This window comes from Cherax quadricarinatus, chromosome 1, assembly GCF_038502225.1.
Source record: "Cherax quadricarinatus isolate ZL_2023a chromosome 1, ASM3850222v1, whole genome shotgun sequence".
NCBI classification, from domain to species: domain Eukaryota; kingdom Metazoa; phylum Arthropoda; class Malacostraca; order Decapoda; family Parastacidae; genus Cherax; species Cherax quadricarinatus.
In genome coordinates, this window is record NC_091292.1 from 92967179 (window position 1) to 92989610 (window position 22432).

The 22432-nt window shown below is 42.1% G+C and overlaps 1 protein-coding gene across 10 annotated transcripts in view; it reads left to right on the top strand.

The window, feature by feature from the left end:
• The window catches only part of LOC128689890 (chloride channel CLIC-like protein 1), a 73802-nt gene that overhangs the window by 4591 nt on the left and 46779 nt on the right, over positions 1-22432 (top strand). For 7 of the 10 annotated variants that reach the window (XM_070084194.1, XM_070084221.1, XM_070084206.1 and 4 more), the window contains 3 exons: positions 15692-15944; positions 17255-17322; positions 18166-18282. In XM_070084194.1, the coding sequence (XP_069940295.1) occupies positions 15692-15944; positions 17255-17322; positions 18166-18282 (438 nt within the window). Of the gene's footprint in view, positions 1-7690; positions 7851-8443; positions 8585-8697; positions 8815-15691; positions 15945-17254; positions 17323-18165; positions 18283-22432 lie in introns of those variants that run through there. The other 3 variants (XM_070084200.1, XM_070084197.1, XM_070084231.1) reach the window with 3 other exon arrangements.

The following is a 22432-nucleotide window of genomic DNA, read 5'->3' on the forward strand; positions in this document are numbered from 1 at the left end:
TTTTTCTCCATTTATTGTTTTAACCTCCTTACTTTTAGCCCTAGCCATGGTTCCAATGAATAAAAGAAATGCTTCTCATTATGTAAAGCACCTACACAGTACATTATCCATTAAAGATAAGGTGGCTTTGAAGCCACTGTCGGTTAGCATGAGCTCCGTCTCATGAAGCAGAATATGCTTTATTATTACGCTAATATCAACACTACAGCTTATTTGCCTATCACAATTGATCTAATATGACATAAGAAACAATATAAATAACATAAAACATGTTAAATACTCCAGAATGAATATTTGGCATAACACCGAGCAGTTCGACAGTTATGAAGAGGATATAGTAAACAAAAACCATTCTCTAATCCTTGTCTTGGGGGCTTATATTAGAGAAAACGGAGTATAGCACAGGGCTAACTATGATATACACTCGTTCTCCACCATAAACATGAAATAAAAAAGTTATTTTCTCTATAGATTATCACACATAGCAGCATATGTGTAGAGAACCTAGGATAACCCCAAAAAAGTCAAGGTGGCTTATTTTTAGTACCTGGCTTGGGTTAGCCATGTACGATTTTTGGTAAATATTCGATTCCCAGCCAGGGTAAAAACATTAGGTGTGTTTCTTTACACCTGTTGTCGATGTTTACCCATCAGTAAATGGGTACCTGGGTGTTAGTCAACTGGTGTGGGTGTTATCCTGGGACACTGACCTAATTTTCTTGAAATATTCAAATTCAAATTCAAAGTTTATTCTCTATAAGGATTACAATGTTGAATTTACAGAATTTGGTTATTGTGTGGTTTACATGTAGTTAAATAATGATTACAGAGTGTACCACTAGAACGCCTAGCATGGCTAGGCATTTCGGGCAGACTTAGTTTAATTCTTTATTTTAAAATATTACAAATTATGAGGCAAGTTAGTATTATGGCTAAGTGACTAAATACTAGTTTGTGAGTCTAGCAATGTGAATGCTTTTGTTTTGGCACAGTACATAGTTTCAGTATTGGAGTATCATAGGATTCATTATTTTAAGATTGAGATTAATATTTCTGTTTATGGTCAAATGGGTGAGTGAGTGTAAGTGTGAACCACTAGGTGGTATTCGTGGAGTTAGTTGATGGGGTGTATCAGGGAGATAAGATGTTTTCTAATGGTAGTTTTAAAGGTGATGAATGTGTCTGCAGTTCTAGAGTTCTCAGGTAGGGTGTTCCAGATGTTAGGGCCTTTGACATACATTGAATTTTTGTAAAGGTTTAGTCGGACACGGGGAATGTCGTAGAGATGTTTGTGTCTGGTGTTATGCCTGTGGGTTCTGTCACAACTATCAAGAAAGCATTTTAGGTCAAGGAGTTTAAGGTCCTGTAGATGTAGATTGTCATTGTCCTCTTCGCTTTCGGGCTGAGTGGACGCACTGCGCAAACAGCTCTTGCTTTCTCTGGTGCGCAACTTCCTGTTTTCACCAAGATGGCTGCCAGCTACCGCAGGAGGAGCAACACCGTGTGTGTTGACCTTGTTAAAGGGGCAATATACCCCACGAATGCCCCTGTTTTATTACCAACGATTATACGGGACACGTTTGGCATTGATGTTGAAGACTTACACGGAATAGCACTGAATGGATCATCACGAATCTTCATAAAGTTCTGCACAGTGGAGGCATATGAAAGGACGGTGACTCAGTACCAGGAGAAGAACATCATCGTATCATCTGGTCTGGAGGTACGCCTGCGGGATGCCTCAAAGTACTACACCTGGGTGAGGATCCGCAACGTTCCTTTCGAGGCAGACGATGTAGATATCAGAGAGACATTTCAAAGATATGGTGAGGTGCATGACATTACTTTAGTTCGATGGACGGAGGGGATCTATGAAGGGTTGCCGGCTGGATCTTACACCGTCAAGATGTCTTTAAGAAGACCTATTCCATCGTATGTTGTCCTGGAGGATTTTAGGACACAGCTGTACGTGACCTACGCGGGACAACGAAAGACGTGTCGCCTGTGCGGCGCTTTTGACCACATGGCGGCCGGATGTGGTAGAGCAGCAGCGCCGCGGCCTTGGGAGCGGCAAGTAGCCACGGAGTCTCAGGCGGAACCTTTACCGAAGAATTTGAGTGTGGCAGGCAAAGGTAATTGGGCGGACGAAGTGGAGGGCGTGTTGGAGAATTGTGTGACACTACCAGTGGCTTCGGATATTCCCCCGCAAGCGGGCCCGGGAGTTGAGCAGCAGCCTGTGGGGGTGGGAGAGACCGGTGCTCCACAGGAGTTATCTACGCCCCTACAGGAGATGATTAAGTCTTTCCTGGACGTGCCTGCGGAGGAGAACCCAGCTACAGACAGGAGCATTCTGACGGTTGAGAAGGACTTGATTGAGCAGATTCCAGAGCCTCTGGGGTCAGAGCCTGGCATGTTGCAGTTGATACAGGTGGAAGCTGAGGTGCACAAGGGCAATGGAAATACTGATATGGAAATTGAGGGCAAATCTAGAAAGAGGGCGGGAGGCTCGTCGGATGAGGAGGTTATAACACCAGCTCAGCGTACAGGGACGAAGACGTGGGCGGGAGTGATTAAGAAAGGGCGGAGTAGTGCACAGGGGGGGGGAGGGGGTACAGGCGGGAAAGAGTGTACGAGAAAAGACAGAAGCAGCAAAAAGTGGAACAGACAGGACACAGAGACATAGAGGAAAGCCACCCTTTCTGAATCTTTAAGTGTCTAACGATAAACGTGAATGGCCTTAGAGCTGACGGTAAACGAGTATGGTTGGAGGATGTTTTGCGGCGTTTTAATATTGATGTGTGTTTTATTCAAGAACACAATTTCAAGTATGGCAGAGAGTTGAGGCTGAACGGTTTTAGGATGTATGTTGGTAGTTCAGGGAAATTAAAGGGTGGGGTGGCAGTGGCAGTGAGGGAGTCCAGCCCATTCCACATGCTCAAGTGGGAAGAGGGAGGGGAGGGGAGGGTGGTGAGGGTGGAAGGGATATGGGGCGAGATTAGAGTATGTTTTCTGGGGATATATATGCCGGCAGATAGTAACATACGGGTTAAGGTGAATTTTGTAAGGGAGGTTTTGCTTTTCTACATGCGGGGTTTACCAATGGTTTCTATAATAGGTGGGGATTGGAATTGTGTAATCAGGAATAAGGATGTGGAACCGAGAGGGGCAGGGTGTGTGCTTGGGGTATTGAGGGATTTGTTGAGGGATGCAGGGGTTTATGACATAGTCAGGGGCGATGGGTGGAAAGTAGAGCACACGTTTCTGCGGAGGGGTTATGCTGCCAGGTTGGATCGTATATATATAACTCGAGATATAACAGTAGAACGTGTAATGACGATAGATTTAGGTTTTTCGGACCATCGTGCCGTTTTGGCAGAGATGGCATGGGAAGGGATGGTTCGTAGGTATGTGGGTTATTGGAAAATGAATGTGAGGCTACTCCAGGGAGAGGAGGAGGGGTTGTTTTTTAGGGAATGGTGGAAGCAACTATGGGAGGCTCGCAACGAAGAGGAGGATGTTTTGGAATGGTGGGAGAAGCACGCTAAATTGCAGATTAGGGACTATTACCAGCATAGAGGAAGGGATGAGGCGAGGTGGAGGTATGGTTTACAGAAATATTTAGAGGGGCAGCTAAATGTTTGTTATGAAGGGGGAGGGGGGGCTAGACATGGAGAAATAGAGGTTTTAAGGGGAAGATTGAGGGATATACAAAACTCTCGTTTTGATGCGATACGTGTGAGGGAAGGTTTAGAGGAGGTTCTATGGGGTGACAAACCGTCAGGATGTGTTTTGAGGAGATTTAGGAATAGGCAACAGATGACCACGATTATGGGATTAGAGGTGTGTAAAGGGGTGGGGGGATATAGGGTGGGGCAGGTACTTAGTACCACCGATGGAATGAGCAATTATGCTGATTATTGGTTTAGGGAGAATTTTAAGCAGAGGGAGGGTGGAGAGAGGGAGGGAGAGATTCTGGGAGAAGGAATTCGAGGTTTTTTAGGGGAGGAGGAGAGGGCGGTAATAGAGGGTAGGATCAGTGAGGAGGAGGTGGAGGAGGCGATAATGGGCTTGAGTAGGGGAAAAGCGCCGGGCATTGATGGAATTCCTAATGATTTCTATATTACACATTGGGATTGTATGAAGGGATGTCTGGTCCGGTTGTTTAACTGTATGAAGGAAAGAGGAGTGTTGGGGGAATCGCAGGGCACGGGGGTAGTAGTTTTGGTCTATAAGGGAGGGGGGGGGAAGACCTTGGGTGCTTTTAGGGCGATCTCCCTCATGTGTGCAGATTATAAAGTTTTTGCGAAGGTTTTAGGTAACCGTATGAAAAAGGTGCTTGACCGAGTCCTACATAGAGGACAGTGTGGAATTCCAGGTCGAAGTATGCGTGAGGGGCATGGAAGAATTAAGGATTTTGTGGAGGGTAGACAACGGGGGGGGATCTTGGGGATTGATTGGATGCAGGCTTATGACAGTGTAGATAGACATATGTTGTGGTGTATTTTGAAAAAACAGGGTTTTGGTGATGAGATGGTGCGCTGGGCGACTACTTTGTATACGCCTGCAACGGTCAGGGTTCAGGTTAATGGGAAGTTAGGGTTGCCAGTGCAGATGGGAATGGGTTTGCGACAGGGTTGCCCCTTGTCTCAAATCCTCTTTGCATGCATGCAGGACCCTTTTTATAGGCTTATAGAGGAAGGAGTGTGGGAACAGGGAGAGGTGGGTCCTGGGAGATGTGGTATTGTGGGGTATGTGGATGACACCACAGTTTTGGTTGGAGGGGAAATAGGATTGGGGAATGTGGGGCGTATAATAGAGATTTTTGGTGGGGCGACAGGGATGAGGGTTAATGGAGCAAAGTCAAAGTTATTAGAAGTAGGCACGTGGGTGGGGGGGGGTTTGGGGGAACAGTATGGGTGGAACGTAGTGGATAGAATTAAGATATGTGGGGTTGTGTATATGGCGGACGCTGGGGAGGCACAGAGAATAAATTCCAAAGAAGTAGTGAGTAGAGCGATGGGTAGGATGCGCGGGTGGAGGGCTGGGGATATAACATTGCAGCAGAGGGTGGTGGTAGTAAATACACTTGTGTACAGTAAAGTGTGGGGCGTGGCAGAAATATATCCCCTGAGGTCGTGTGATATTCAGGAACTGGAGAGGGTGGTTTTGAGGTATGTGTGGGGTTATGGGAAGCCATGGCTACGGAAGGAGGTGGTGACGATGGGCGTGCGGCAGGGTGGGCTGGGTCTTATACCTTTGGACACACGAGTGAAGGCAGTGTATGTGAAGCAGCGATACTTGAGGGTGGGAGGGGAGAGGGGTAGAAGGGTGGGAGAGGTCATGAAGGATGTGCGAAAATGGTGGAAGGGAAAGGAACTACTGGAGTGTGAAGATATGGTGCGAAATTTGTTGGCAGTAAGGGAAGCAAAAAAAGTAAGGGTAAGTAGGCTTGGGAGGATAGGTAGGCAGGATACAGTGATACAGGGAGTAGCTACATACCCAATGTATGATTGGAGGGGCATTTGGGAAGACTTTCGGAAGATCAGATTAAAGCCAAGGGTTCGTGAAGTGGTTTATAGATTCTTTATGGGAATTCTAGCTACAAGGTCAGTGTTATATAGAATGGGTTATGTAGGTGCTGGCACTTGTTTGCATTGTGAGGAAGAGGAGACGGCTTTTCATGCCATATATTTTTGTGAAACCTTGGGTTTTGTAAGGGCTTGGTTAGCGAGAGTTCTGGGTATAGTGGCAGGAGGGGCAAGAAACATTTCGACTTTGAGGGCTTTGCATTTCGATGTGGGAGGGGTTTCCAAGGACATTCGGAGGGCAGTGATGTATATAGTGGCAGATTTTTTGTATGTGTCTTGGTGCATGCGGGAGGTGGGGGGTGAATATAGGGTGCGGGCGCTTGCGGCGAGTGTGTATCGTACAGTATGCAGAAATAGGCTACTATATGGGAGGTTGTGGGTAAATAGTTTTCCCTTGGGTTATCGTAATCTATCGGTAGGTGTAATGTTAGGGTTGGGTGTAGTTTAGAGCTGGATTGGGCTGGTTCTCCCTAAACTGGCATTTTTGTTCTTTTTTGAGATTAGTGGAGAATGGAAGGTGGAATAAAAGTGTGTGGTAGTGGAGCATATGGGTGTAAAGTCGTTAGGAAAGGGGGGGGGCGTAGGGGGGGGTGAACTGGTGACATTTGGTTGAGACAGGGGTTTTATGACTTTCGACGTCAGGTACGAACGTGAGCATGGAAGGGAACGTGAGTTTGTGTTTTTTTTTTAATACAGATAGCATGGGGTCAGGGGATGGCAGGGGGTGGCTTTCTGAAGTGTCTTTTGCCAGGTTGGTTTTGTTCATGATTGAGGTAGTACTGCCCGGTTCATGTTTTATTAGGAGCCATAAGTTATATTGTGTAACTTAGTGCATGACAGAGTAAGTCTGATATTGCTCTGGAACATTGTTTAAATGGCTTTAGATTTAAAGGCATAATACATCTATAAGTTTGCATGAAGTGTATATACTAGACTTAGTACTGAATCTAACATTGTATAAAACTTTTATATTTAGCATAAGATGTTTTTGACGTTTTTGTATTGTGTAAAAGTTATTGTTGGTCCATTTATTTGAACAATTTTTCATATTTTGTTAGTTGTTTGTTAGTTTTTAGTTATTTATAACTTTTATAAAATGTAAGTTAGTAAATGCTAAGATCTGTTAGTTTGTATGTACTAACTGTCAAAAAAATAACATGATTCTTTTTGATTTAGGTTATACACTTTTGTCAGGTCATGTGTATAAATGTACATTGTTTCAGGCTAAGTACATGAAAAGGGGGGGGGGTTACCACTATTATGTGGCTGCAAGGGTTTATCATCCTGCACATTGAAAGGGATTGAGAGAGAGATACTATAGTGTAAGGGTTTAGTTCAATGGATTAGGTATATTTTGTGGTGAGATTATAAATTGTGTAAGTTTTGTTTTCTTGTCTTTTGACAAAAACAGTTTTTATGTCTATATTTTGGTACCATGTAAGTTTTCAATAAAATATAAAAAAAAGATGTAGATTGCACAGTAGTAAGTGTGGATGTACTGAACAGGGAGTAAGTTTAGATCTATGAAGAGTGGGGGGGGGGGTGTTGCCAGGGATGGGATTTAGTGATTATTCTTATTGCAGCTTTTTGTTGGGTTATTATTGGCTTTAGGTGTGTTGCCGCAGTTGATCCCCAAGCACAAATAGCATAGGTGAGGTATGGATAAATAAGTGAGTGGTATATTGTGAGAAGGGCATTTTGCGGCACGTAGTATCGTATCTTGGAGAGGATCCCAACCGTTTGGGATACTTTTTTGGTTATGTGTTGGATATGGGTGCTGAAATTCAGGTTGTTGTCAAGGTATAGGCCTAGGAATTTGCCCTCATTATGTCTGGTAATCAGAGTGTTGTCGATCTTAATGTTAATTTGTGCATCTCCTGCTCTGCTACCAAACATAATATAGTCGGTTTTGTCAGTGTTAAGCGTAAGTTTATTGGCTGTCATCCAAGTCGATATTTTGATCAGCTCCTCGTTAACAATGGTGTTGAGGGTGGCAAGGTTAGGGTGAGAGATGACATAAGTCGTGTCGTCAGCAAATTATTATTATTATTATAATCAAAAAAGAAGCGCTAAGCCACCAGGACTATACAGCGTCGTCAGCAAAGAGAATGGGTTTCAGGTGTTGGGATACGTTTGGAAGATCATTGATGTATATGAGGAAGAGCAGGGGACCAAGGACACTTCCCTGCGGAACTCCAGTATCAAGTGGCGTGTTGTTGATGCTGTGTCTTTAATGGTGACGTACTGATACCTATTAGTAAGGTAAGATTTGAAATAAGCAAGCGCATGGCCTCTTATACCGTAATGGTCAAGTTTGTGGAATAGGATGCCGTGGTCTACTGTGTCAAAAGCTTTTCTTAGGTCAATAAAAAATCCCTAGTGGATATTCCTTATTTTCCAATGCTCAGCATAACAAGTGCCTTTCTATACAGTAGTATGTCACTGATGTCAGCTAGGCCTGTATACCTTGTACATGTACGTGTAGTAAATAAAGATTTTAATACTATTATTATTATATTATTTTCTCAGTTGTTTGTTGGGTTATCTTATTCAAACTTGGGCAATGTATGATGGAAAGATACTTCTTCACGTACACCAAAAATGAAAGAAATCAGACCATAAATAGCCGAGTCCACTTCTCAGCCATTAGCGGCCGCTTAGCTGTATATTTTTGTATGGTTGTTATGGTTATTTTCTCATTTTTTCGGTCTCATTTGATAGAATGAAAAATTTATTACAGAAATAGACATGATTTTGATTGCTTTCATGACGAAAAGTACCTTGAAATTGCGCTCACAGTAGCGAAAATGTTCTATTCTTTAGCGAAGCTCAAGAGTAAACAAATGACGTCACCGTCAAATACCTGTCCGCCTGCCAGTCTAAATTCCAGTACGGCGTCAAGCATGGATTGACAATATTTATACAATTATTAAAATAATTCAGTAGTCTGCATAACAGTAAATCTTCTATTTTTTTGTGAATAAAAATTCCAAATGGTAAGCAAGAGTAATAGAGGGGCTTGTAGCCGTGACTAATTAACAGAGAACACATTGTTTTAGTGCTAAGATAAGATAAGATTTCGTTCGGATTTTTAATCCCGGAGGGTTAGCCACCCATGATAACCCAAGAAAGTCAGTGCGTCATCGAGGACTGTCTAACTTATTTCCATTGGGGTCCTTAATCTTGTCCCCCAGGATGCGACCCACACCAGTCGACTAACACCCAGGTACCTATTTGCTGCTAGGTGAACAGGACAATAGGTGTAAGGAAACGTGTCGAAATGTTTCCACCCGCCGGGAATCGAACCCGGGCCCTCCGTGTGTGAAGCGGGAGCTTTAGCTAGGAATGTCTGCATTGTTTATTCCCCTCAAGGAAGGTTCCTTGATGTTGGTGAGGGGCTCTTGATTTAGGGAATTGGATCTGTGCTCCGGTTCCCCGAATTAAGCCTGAATGCCTTCCACATCCCCCCCCCAGGCGCTGTATAATCCTCCGGGTTTAGCGCTTCCCCCTTGATTATAATAATAATAATGCATTGTTTATTCTGGACCCTATTTTAAAATTGGCATCTGTTGAAATTTGTGTGAAATCGGCCAAATTGCCAATTTCTGACCACTTTATTGGGTAGTTGAAATAAGTGAATGGGCGGTTTCTTGTACTCAGCTGACAGACTAGAAGTAAATAAGTTTATTCAGGTATACACAAATACAGTTACATAGATTATCATACATAGCAGTGTATGTATAGAGAACCTAGGATAACCCAGAAAAGTCAGACAAAGTGACTTATTTCCAGTACCTGGCTTGGGCTTGCCATACCTGGAGTTTACCTGGAGAGAGTTCCGGGGGTCAACGCCCCCGCGGCCCGGTCTGTGACCAGGCCTCCTGGTGGATCAGAGCCTGATCAACCAGGCTGTTGCTGCTGGCTGCACGCAAACCAACGTACGAGCCACAGCCCGGCTGATCCGGAACTGACTTTAGGTGCCTGTCCAGTGCCAGCTTGAAGACTGCCAGGGGTCTGTTGGTAATCCCCCTTATGTGTGCTGGGAGGCAGTTGAACAGTCTCGGGCCCCTGACACTTATTGTATGGTCTCTTAACGTGCTAGTGACATCCCTGCTTTTCATTGGGGGGATGGTGCATCGTCTGCCAAGTCTTTTGCTTTCGTAGTGAGTGATTTTCGTGTGCAAGTTCGGTACTAGTCCCTCTAGGATTTTCCAGGTGTATATAATCATGTATCTCTCCCTCCTGCGTTCCAGGGAATACAGGTTTAGGAACCTCAAGCGCTCCCAATAATTGAGGTGTTTTATCTCCGTTATGCTATCATGTGGGAGTTCGATACGTGGATAGGGTAAAGTAATACTCACGTAGGCTGGTAGTACGTATAATTACAGATAATGTGGGGAGCGCCCAAACAGCCTGCCTATCTCTCTTGCTCACTCTCATATACTGGCTGGCTGCCCACAGTACCCATATGTGAGGGGGTCTTTGAATACTGCTGTGGTCAGCACAATATGAATACAGACAGTGACTCAGGCAGAGACGGTTGGTAGTGAGTCAACTACTGGTACACTGGTTACTGGTAACTGGTTACTACTACTGAGAACTCTGCTAGGGTGAGATTGACATATGTAGAATGAGTGTCATCTCTGGGAGGATCAAACTCTGTAGCATTGGCTAACTCATGCTGTATTTGAGGCAAATCTGAATTGGAAGTAACAAATGATACTTGAGGATTTCTCAATACCTGTCGTGTACGTAGGGAATAACGACATTCAGGTTGATCGTCTGACTGAGTATCAGAGGAAGAGAGTACAGGATCAGGAGGATTGTTAGAGTCTGTCACATTAGTCTGGGTTGGAACATCATTATCATCACATACTAACTTCATATGATCTAAATGCGATTCTTTATACTGACCAGTACTAATCTCTCTAACCTTATACTTATTACCAGTGATATGTTCAACTACTCGATAAGGACCAACAAACTTTTGATCAAGCTTTGGCATTGCAGACGTTTTGTTAAAGTTAATCAGCATAACTCTCGAACCTACTTTGATTTTGGATGGCTTTGCTCGAGTGTTTGCGACTCTTGTAAATTCTGCTGTTGATTTATGAAGTGTTTCACGAATTCTTCTAAAAACACTTTGAGCTAAGCTGGTACGAGTTGCTATGAAATCATCAGGGTTGTAATTTGGTTTCGGATTAGAATATAACAACTCATAAGGCAAACGTTTATCTACACCGTACAATGCATAATGTGGAGTGTCACCTATAGAAACATTGTAAGCAGAATTTATAGCACACTGCACATCAGGTATAACTTCATCCCAAGTTTCACTGTTGGGATTGATAGTGGCTCTCAAGACATCAAGTACTTTCTTATTGGTTCGTTCCGCTAACCCATTGCTGGCAGGATGATGAGGAACAATGGTGGATTTAGAGATCTTGTACAAGGTACACAAATTTTCAAGAATCTCATTACAGAATTCACCTCCATTATCTGTTACTAGGGACTTAGGGGTGGTATGCTTGCAGATAATGCGTTCTTTAAACGCTTTAGCTACTGTCTCGGCAGTCTTATCTGCAATAGGAACTAACTCACAATATCTGGTGAAATGGTCTACCATAACACACACATGTTTGTTGCCTTGGAGGGAACATTGGAAATTAGTTAACAAATCTAGCGCAACTCTTTCCCACGGTTCGCTAATAATTGGATACACTTGGATTGGATTAGGACCATTAGCATTGCCTTTATGTTGCATGCAGACACTACATTTCTTAACATACTCAGAAATATCAGTTGCCATACGAGGCCAAAAGTATTTCAATTTGGCTTGTTTTACTGAACGATCCATACCAGGGTGTGCAACACCTGGTACATCGTGAACTAGCTGTAAGGCTACATTCACTAGTGACTGTGGAATTACTAACTGGTATACTCTTCTGCTAGGAGTACCCAACTCGGCTGTTCGATACAGTAATTCTTGGTTCATGACAAAGTCACTGATGGGTGCTGGTGGCTTCACAGTCAGAATAAGATCTTCCTGGAGCAGGAATCGAATCACACCAGACCACATGGGATCTGTTCGTTGAGCATTCTTTACATCTTCAGCACTAAATGGAGGGTCTGCAGTTACTATATTAACATGTCGCGATAAGGCATCTGCGACTACATTTGACTTGCCAGGTAAGTGTTCAAAGGTGGGATTGAACTCTTGGATAGTCAAGGTCCATCTGGCTAACCTTCCAGTAGGTTGTTTGTTCTGGAATAAAGGTATCAGTGGAGCATGGTCTGTCAAGACATGAACAGAGTACTGATAAATAATGTCTCGGAAGTGCTTTAAAGACCATACTATTGCTAAAGCTTCTTGCTCAGTTACTGTATAATTACGTTCAGCCTTCGTAAGGACTCGGCTAGCAAATGCAACTGCGTTGTACTTGCCATCGGTCTTCTGAGCTAGTACGGCACCTATGCCAATTGAACTAGCATCAGTTGTCAGATAGAAGGGCTTAGAAAAATCTCGAAATTTCAAAATTGGAGTAGATGTTAGCTTTTCTTTTAGAGTTTGGAATGCTCTTTCTTGACGGAAGGTCCAAACAAAAGGAGCATCTTTCTTAAGCAACTCAGTTAGAGGAGCAGCTATGGAAGAAAAATTTGCAATGAAAGATCTTTAAAAACCTGCTAAGCCCACAAAGGATCTTACGGCATCAGCAGTTTTGGGTGTTGGAAAATTTAGTATTGCAGTTACTTTACTTTGGTCAGTCGTAACCCCTCTAGGAGTGACTACATGACCAAGAAACTTAATTTCTGATCTGAAAAATTGACATTTAGACAGTTTGATCTTTAAATTGGCTTCTTCAAGCTTACCAAGTACTACATCAAGTCTTTTCAAGTGTGTATCCACGTCTTTAGACATGACGATTACGTCATCTAAGTACACCATAAGTGCATTACCTATGAGACCTCTAAAGATATTAGTCATGAGCCTTGAGAACGTGATAGGGGAAGATCGTAATCCAAACGCCATACGGAGGAAGTGATAATGACCTGTAGGAGTGGAGAATGCAGTTAGCTCTTGGCTGTCCTCGTGAAGAGGGACTTGCCAAAACCCTTGTAACAAATCCAGGGTTGAAAAGACTTTGTTATCTCCGATGTTACGTAAAAGACCACCCAGTACAGGAAGTGGGAAGCGATCTGGAATAGTTTTCGCATTTAACTTCCTAAAGTCAATCACTGGGCGCCAAGTACCATCCTTCTTAGGTACTAGGATCAAGGGTGCATTCCAAGGTGAATTGCTAGGTGCAATAACTCCATCATCAAGCATTTGATTGATCAATTCTTCTGCGACAGCAACTTGTGAATGAGGCATTCTGTACGCAGGTATGTAGATAGGTCTAGTACCAGGTTCAAGTGGAATACGATGGGACAATAAGTTCGTTATACCCATCTTCTCACCTGGTAAGGCAATGGCTTTACGACGTTTGTTCAACAGAGTCAACAAACGCTTGACTTCATCTGGGAAGTCAGTGGGAGCTAAGTCTTTCTCCTCAACTGGTGGAACAGATTGATCCAGTGAAGTGGATGAGGTCTCCCCGGCAGAAATAGCACCGACCCACTGGTCAGGTGACAACTCATCCTCTACCTGAACAGGGTAAGGATAGTGAACAAGGTCAACAAGATTGGTATTTGCTCTGAGGCGAACACTGTAACCAGAAGTGTTGACTAGGAAGAAATGGATCTTACTATCTCTTACAACATGTAAGGATGGTTCAACAAATAGACCTTTTACTTTGCAAGAATCACTGTCAACTAGGACGTTATCACCATCTGGAACACTAGGAACAACTACAGACACTCTAGTGAGGGCACTAGCTGCGACAGAAACGTCTTTCTGCAGACGGCATGTGACATCAACAAGAGATGGCATTACTAGTTGCAAGTAATTGTTTTCCGACAAGGCGTCCCCTGTGGAGAAACTACTACTTGAACTAGCAGACATTGCAGGGATAGGCTCAGCACTCAAGGTAGTCAGAGCGTCCTCGGACACTTGAGGTAACTGGACACTATCTTGCAAGTCTGAAGTTGCAGGAACACAGACAGAAGTGACAGGATCATCAGTGCCTGACCGCTTGGGTACGCTACTGGAAAATGCACTGGCCTGTAAGGACTTAATTCGAGTGTCATACTCTGCAGCAGTATCGCAGATCTCGGATCCAAGCTGGTAACCCCAGAATGGAACGATCAAGTCGTCAGTTTGGGCATGCCATCGATAAGGGTCGAGCACAATGCGTAAGTCTCGCATGGAAGCTAAGCCCAGTAGAAGGTCACCAGGGAAAGTAATCTGGTCGACAACAAGGAAGGAAGCAGTGAAGTCTCTACCTTGGATAGAAAAGGTTAGGGAAGTCCGACCTCGGACACGCAGGTGAGAACCAGCTACTCCACTAAGGGAGGACACATGTCGGTTCTACGAGAAGGACATGTCGTAACTGCTTATCCTTAAACAAACTAGACCTAATAATATTGACTTGCGCACCAGAGTCCATGAACAAATGAACGGGCGCATTGACTGGCCGCCCACAGTACCCATATGTGAGGGGGTCTTTAAATACTGCTGTGGTCAGCACAATATGAATACAGACAGTGACTCAGGCAGAGACGGTTGGTAGTGAGCCAACTACTGGTACACTGGTTACTGGTAACTGGTTACTACTACTGAGAATGCGCGCCGTGAAAGTTCTCTGTACATTTTCTAGGTCGGCAATTTCACCTGCCTTGAAAGGTGCTGTTAGTGTGCAGCAATATTCCAGCCTAGATAGAACAAGTGACCTGAAGAGTGTCATCATGGGCTTGGCCTCCCTAGTTTTGAAGGTTCTCATTATCCATCCTGTCATTTTTCTAGCAGATGCGATTGATACAATGTTATGGTCCTTGAAGGTGAGATCCTCCGACATGATCACTCCCAGGTCTTTGACGTTGGTGTTTCGCTCTATTTTGTGGCCAGAATTTGTTTTGTACTCTGATGAAGATTTAAATTCCTCATGTTTACCATATCTGAGTAATTGAAATTTCTCATCGTTGAACTTCATATTGTTTTCTGCAGCCCACTGAAAGATTTGGTTGATGTCCGCCTGGAGCTTTGCAGTGTCTGCAATGGAAGACACTGTCATGCAGATTCGGGTGTCATCTGCAAAGGAAGACACGGTGCTGTGGCTGACATCCTTGTCTATGTCGGATATGAGGATGAGGAACAAGATGGGAGCGAGTACTGTGCCTTGTGGAACAGAGCTTTTCACCATAGCTGCCTCGGACTTTACTCTGTTGACGACTACTCTCTGTGTTCTGTTAGTGAGGAAATTATAGATCCATCGACCGACTTTTCCTGTTATTCCTTTAGCACGCATTTTGTGCGCTATTACGCCATGGTCACACTTGTCGAAGGCTTTTGCAAATATGATTTTTGGTAAATATTTTTTTTTCTCGGTTGTTTGTTGGGCTATCTCATTGAAACTTGGACAATGTATGATGGAAAGATGCTTCTTAACGTACAACAAAAATAAAAAAGACAGCCATTAGCCGCCTCTTTGCAGTATATTTTCGTATTGTTTTATGGTTGTATTCTCATTTTTTGGACTCATTTGATAGAATGGAAGATATATTACAGAAATAGACATGATTTTGATTGCTTTCATAACGAAAAGTACCTTGAAATTGAGCTCAAAGTAGCTGAAATGTTCGATTTTTGCCGATGTTCAATGAACTGTGTAAGTCAAGTTGGTTAATTTTATTAAGTGTATTCTAACCTAACCACTCTGTAATTCGGCAAACTCAGTAATCCGGCACACTACAGGTCCCAATAATGCCGGATTTGTGATGGAGGACCTGTAATTTAATTTTATTGGTGCCTAAAAGTGCTCTGCATAACAGGGGGCTTTCTGTCAATTGCTCATATGTATGTCAATTGTATAATTTAGTCCACTTTATAGAAATAGTTTTTTTTATGTTAGTCATTGATAGTAATGTTGGAAGGAAATTCTGTGTATCAACATTTCATTTAGAAAATTTAGAAGTTAAATCTATATGTACGGTACTTTTCTTTGCAGATCAATATGCGTCAACAGCTACAGTGTTTAGGTTTATTAGCTCTGATATATCTGGTAATTTGTCATGATACTGCAAATATGAATGAAGATGATTTGAGTTATAGCCTTGATCAACTTTATAAAGAACCAGAAGACACTGTGGATCCACATGATATGCTAGCCTTCCCTGGTCAAAAGAGAGTGCCCACAGCACATGAGTCAGGACCCTGGACACATGAAGATAAAAAAGCTGAAGTTGTCACTGGAAATGAAGGTAAGTTGAAAGAAAGATTGTAGGTTAGAATTAGTTTTTGGCATGATGTGTTTTATTTTTCATACAAATGTTTGTTTGTGTTTTCATTCTGAGACTACCCATATCATACTTTCAATAAGCTTTGACTTTATCATTGTTTTAATTGGTAATTTTGGTATGGGTATGAACAAGTCATTTACCATCTGCTGCACTCGTTACCTAGCATCCTGGGGGAAAAGGACCAAAAAGATGATAAGATAAGAACCCCAACTGAAATGAGTCATACTGATAAATTTTCTTTCCAATGCTTCACTCAACTGTTAGGTATTTTGATTTTGTGCACTAGCATGCTTAAAAGGGACAAAAGGAAGTTTTTAACTCTTGCACCCTTGTTTTAATGTAAGTATAACTACATCACCCTAGGTAGTAGGTTGGTAGACAGCAGCCGCCCAGGGAGGTACTACCGTCCCGCCAAGTGAGTGTAAAACAGAAGCCTGTAATTGTTTTACACGATGGTAGTATTGCTGGTGTCTTTTTTTCTGTCTCATACACATGCAAGATTTCAGGTGCGTCTTGCTACTTCTGCTTACACTTAGGTCACACTACACATGCATGTACAAGCAGATATATACACACCCCTCTGGGTTTTCTTCTATTTTCTTGCTAGTTCTTTTTCTTGTTTATTTCCTCTTACCTCCATGGGGAAGTGGAACAGAATTCTTCCTCCGTAAGCCATGCATGTTGTAGGAGGCGACTAAAATGCTAGGAGCAAGGGGCTAGTGACCCCTTCTCCTGTATATATATATTTGGGCCACCCCGCCTTGGTGGGATGCAGCCGGTGTGTTGAAAGAAAGAAGATAACTATATCAGATGTGGACAAGCTGAAGCTTCAGAAATGCATCAGATGTCAAAATTTTGGCCATGTACAGTATATTCCTAACAACTTTTGATAATACTCAATATGCAAGATTACAATATAAGTACATGTATATGAAATAGCTTCCTTTATAACCATGGTGGGAGGTTAAATCCTGCACTGAGTATTTTACATTGTTTCATGCATTTGACATAGACTAAAGTGGGCTATACAGATTTTCAACAATCATTAGAATTGTTATACTGTATACCTCTTGATCATATATTTCCCCTCAAAGGAGGTTCCTTGATTCTGGTAAAGGGCTCCTGATTTATGGAATTGGACCTATGCTCTAGTTCCTTGAAATAAGCCTGAATGCCTTCCATTCATTCAGTCTCTATATCACTCCTATGGCTTTGGCCCTTCTACCTTGAATATAATAATTGACCACACATTCATTTTTTTTTTGTTTCAGAAAGTCATACTTCAAATGAACTTAGTACTTGCCAGGAGCGGGTATCCAAATTGGAACATGGAATTGAGGTATGTGAGGATAATATAGAATACCCACAAAGTCCTGGTGTGGTGTGAATAACATGCAGAGAATTTAGAGCATTGAAATTAAGAGTTGATGTAAGGTCACCAAGGGTATAATTTAGAAGGATGAGGAGGGGTTGTTGAGGTGGTTTGGGCCTATAGAGAGGATGGACAAGAATAGATTGACATAGAGGGTGTACAAATCTGGGGTGGAAGGTAGGAGGGAGAGGGGTAATTCCAGGAACAGTTGGAGGAGAGGGTACAAGAGACTTAAAATTTTAGGTGCTTAAGCATCCAGAAATCTTGTTGAGCATGTTAGATAGGAATGAATGGAAATTAGTGGATTTTAATGGATGTGCTGTTGGAGTGTAGACAAGGTAACTTTTAGGAAGGGATTCAGAAGAACTGGTTAGCTAGAATTGAGTCCTGGAGGTGGGAAGGGAATTCAGGGAAACTGGTTATCTGCTCTTGAGTTCTGGAGGTGGGAAGCGTGGTGCCTCCACTCTGAAGGAAGGATGGGAGAACAGGAGGGATATTTTTTATTGCTAAATTTTTGTAATACCCAGATTTTTAATCAGACAGCACCATTTTTTATAACGTATTATAATGATTATGCTAATACTTTTTTTTTAATTCAGTGGCTGTCTTCTGCCAAGATAGGGTGATCAAAAGAAAAAAATGCATTCACCATCATTCTTTCAATCACTGTCTTGCCAGAAGTATGCTGACATCACAATTTAGATTGCCCTGACTGCATCCTTTGTTAAATAGGCATATTATTTTTTGGTTATACTGTACTCTGTGGGAGTTTATGAAAATACAAGGTAATGTTTCTTAATTTATTCACAGGTAGAGCAACAAAAATTGTCAGCACTTCGTAAAAAGTTGAACAATGAGGGATCTATTGACATGGAGGCATTCTACAGCCGATCAATTCGGCACTTGTGGAATGTTCTTCTCCTTGAGGTGTGTTAAAATGATTTTTTATTGTAAGTGGGATGACATCAGCAAGAGTGTATTGAAAAATCTTTTTTTTTTTTTTTTTTTCTTGTTTTTCTTTTTTTTTTATTTTTATCACACCGGCCGATTCCCACCAAGGCAGGGTGGCCCGAAAAAGAAAAACTTTCACCATCATTCACTCCATCACTGTCTTGCCAGAAGGGTGCTTTACACTACAGTTTTTAAACTGCAACATTAACACCCCTCCTTCAGAATGCAGGCACTGTACTTCCCATCTCCAGGACTCAAGTCCGGCCTGCCGGTTTCCCTGAACCCCTTCATAAATGTTACTTTGCTCACACTCCAACAGCACGTCAAGTATTAAAAACCATTTGTCTCCATTCACTCCTATCAAACACGCTCACGCATGCCTGCTGGAAGTCCAAGCCCCTCGCACACAAAACCTCCTTTACCCCCTCCCTCCAACCTTTCCTAGGCTGCCCCCTACCCCGCCTTCCTTCCACTACAGACTGATACACTCTTGAAGTTATTCTGTTTCACTCCATTCTCTCCACATGTCCGAACCACCTCAACAACCCTTCCTCAGCCCTCTGGACAACAGTTTTGGTAATCCCGCACCTCCTCCTAACTTCCAAACTACGAATTCTCTGCATTATATTCACACCACACATTGCTCTCAGACATGACATCTCCACTGCCTCCAGCCTTCTCCTCGCTGCAACATTCATCACCCATGCTTCACACCCATATAAGAGCGTTGGTAAAACTATACTCTCATACATTCCTCTCTTTGCCTCCAAGGACAAAGTTCTTTGTCTCCACAGACTCCTAAGTGCACCACTCACCCTTTTCCCCTCATCAATTCTGTGATTCACCTCATCTTTCATAGACCCATCCGCTGACACGTCCACTCCCAGATATCTGAATACATTCACCTCCTCCATACTCTCTCCCTCCAATCTGATATCCAATCTTTCATCACCTAATCTTTTTGTTATCCTCATAACCTTACTCTTTCCTGTATTCACTTTCAATTTTCTTCTTTTGCACACCCTACCAAATTCATCCACCAATCTCTGCAACTTCTCTTCAGAATCTCCCAAGAGCACAGTGTCATCAGCAAAGAGCAACTGTGACAACTCCCACTTTATGTGTGATTCTTTATCTTTTAACTCCACGCCTCTTGCCAAGACCCTCGCATTTACTTCTCTTACAACCCCATCTATAAATATATTAAACAACCATGGTGACATCACACATCCTTGTCTAAGGCCTACTTTTACTGGGAAATAATTTCCCTCTTTCCTACATACTCTAACTTGAGCCTCACTATCCTCGTAAAAACTCTTCACTGCTTTCAGTAACCTACCTCCTACACCATACACCTGCAACATCTGCCACATTGCCCCCCTATCCACCCTGTCATATGCCTTTTCCAAATCCATAAATGCCACAAAGACCTCTTTAGCCTTATCTAAATACTGTTCACTTATATATTTCACTGTAAACACCTGGTCCACACACCCCCTACCTTTCCTAAAGCCTCCTTGTTCATCTGCTATCCTATTCTCCGTCTTACTCTTAATTCTTTCAATAATAACTCTACCATACACTTTACCAGGTATACTCAACAGACTTATCCCCCTATAATTTTTGCACTCTCTTTTATCCCCTTTGCCTTTATACAAAGGAACTATGCATGCTCTCTGCCAATCCCTAGGTACCTTACCCTCTTCCATACATTTATTAAATAATTGCACCAACCACTCCAAAACTACATCCCCACCTGCTTTTAACATTTCTATCTTTATCCCATCAATCCCGGCTGCCTTACCCCCTTTCATTTTACCTACTGCCTCACGAACTTCCCCCACACTCACAACTGGCTCTTCCTCACTCCTACAAGATGTTGTTCCTCCTTGCCCTATACACGAAATCACAGCTTCCCTATCTTCATCAACATTTAACAATTCCTCAAAATATTCCCTCCATCTTCCCAATACCTCTAACTCTCCATTTAATAACTCTCCTCTCCTATTTTTAACTGACAAATCCATTTGTTCTCTAGGCTTTCTTAACTTGTTAATCTCACTCCAAAACTTTTTCTTATTTTCAACAAAATTTGTTGATAACATCTCACCCACTCTCTCATTTGCTCTCTTTTTACACTGCTTCACCATTCTCTTAACCTCTCTCTTTTTCTCCATATACTCTTCCCACCTTGCATCACTTCTACATTGTAAAAACTTCTCATATGCTAACTTTTTCTCCCTTACTACTCTCTTCACATCATCATTCCACCAATTGCTCCTCTTCCCTCCTGCACCCACTTTCCTGTAACCACAAACTTCTGCTGAACACACTAACACTACATTTTTAAACCTACCCCATACCTCCTCGACCCCATTGCCTATGCTCTCATTAGCCCATCTATCCTCCAATAGCTGTTTATATCTTACCCTAACTGCCTCCTCTTTTAGTTTATAAACCTTCACCTCTCTCTTCCCTGATGCTTCTATTCTCCTTGTATCCCATCTACCTTTTACTCTCAGTGTAGCTACAACTAGAAAGTGATCTGATATATCTGTGGCCCCTCTATAAACATGTACATCCTGAAGTCTACTCAACAGTCTTTTATCTACCAATACATAATCCAACAAACTACTGTCATTTCGCCCTACATCATATCTTGTATATTTATTTATCCTCTTTTTCTTAAAATATGTATTACCTATAACTAAACCCCTTTCTATACAAAGTTCAATCAAAGGGCTCCCATTATCATTTACACCTGGCACCCCAAACTTACCTACCACACCCTCTCTAAAAGTTTCTCCTACTTTAGCATTCAGATCCCCTACCACAATTACTCTCTCACTTGGTTCAAAAGCTCCTATACATTCACTTAACATCTCCCAAAATCTCTCTCTCTCTCCTCTGCATTCCTCTCTTCTCCAGGTGCATACACGCTTATTATGACCCACTTCTCGCATCCAACCTTTACTTTAATCCACATAATTCTTGAATTTACACATTCATATTCTCTTTTCTCCTTCCATAACTGATCATTCAACATTACTGCTACCCCTTCCTTTGCTCTAACTCTCTCAGATACTCCAGATTTAATCCCATTCATTTCCCCCCACCGAAACTCCCCTACCCCCTTCAGCTTTGTTTCGCTTAGGGCCAGGACATCCAACTTCTTTTCATTCATAACATCAGCAATCATCTGTTTCTTGTCATCCGCACTACATCCACGCACATTTAAGCTATAAATGAAATAAAATAAAGATAATGACTTCTTAATGTAATATGAGCTTAAGTATACAAAATATCTTTACAGTACATTTGCAAAGTAAAGTCAGGCTCAGTGGATAATTGTCTTAATTTTTATTTGTTTAATTATGATGGCTAACAAAATTATGAATGGGTTTTCAGCTGCTTTTAAATGTAAGAACATAATTTGCACTGATGTCTCAGAGCAGCAGATCAGAAATGCTTTAATTTTTTTTAAGATATAACCCTCAAATAAACTTGAATTTGAAGCTGAAATTAGCCAGACCATGGCCCTAGCTGTATTTCATGCAGTAGTTGATTTTGTCCATGGATTAAGTCCTATGCTCTGATAGTCATGAGTTTTTTAATAACATAAAGATAATTAATAATACTAATTTAATTTCCAGCTATCATTAGCAGGTGTAAAACTTTTGTAACCATCATTTGGAATTATTCTCCATTTACTTGTATTGAATCTGATGATCTTCCACTTCCCTAGGCACTGTATAGCCATTATGGGCTTTATTCTTCCCACTAAATATAGTAATAAATAATCTAATAATAATTGTAACCGTCATACAGAGCACTTGACATGAGTACTAGAGATCAAATATGCAGCCTTGAATTTACATGTCCATAACTGTGTCGATGAAACCATGGAGTGCTTGATAACCTTTCCCAGATTTTTAATACAGTTCATTAAGACATTTGTAATGTTAAGGAGTCTTTCATATCACCTTTTATTAATATCAACACTGTTTATCATTTTTCTATTTGTTTACCAGTTTACCTTCCTCAGGTGAAATTCATTTTACAGATCGGATAGTTTTGTTGCGTTGCGCAGCTGTATGTTGAAACACAGGGCAATATCCTGGCAAGA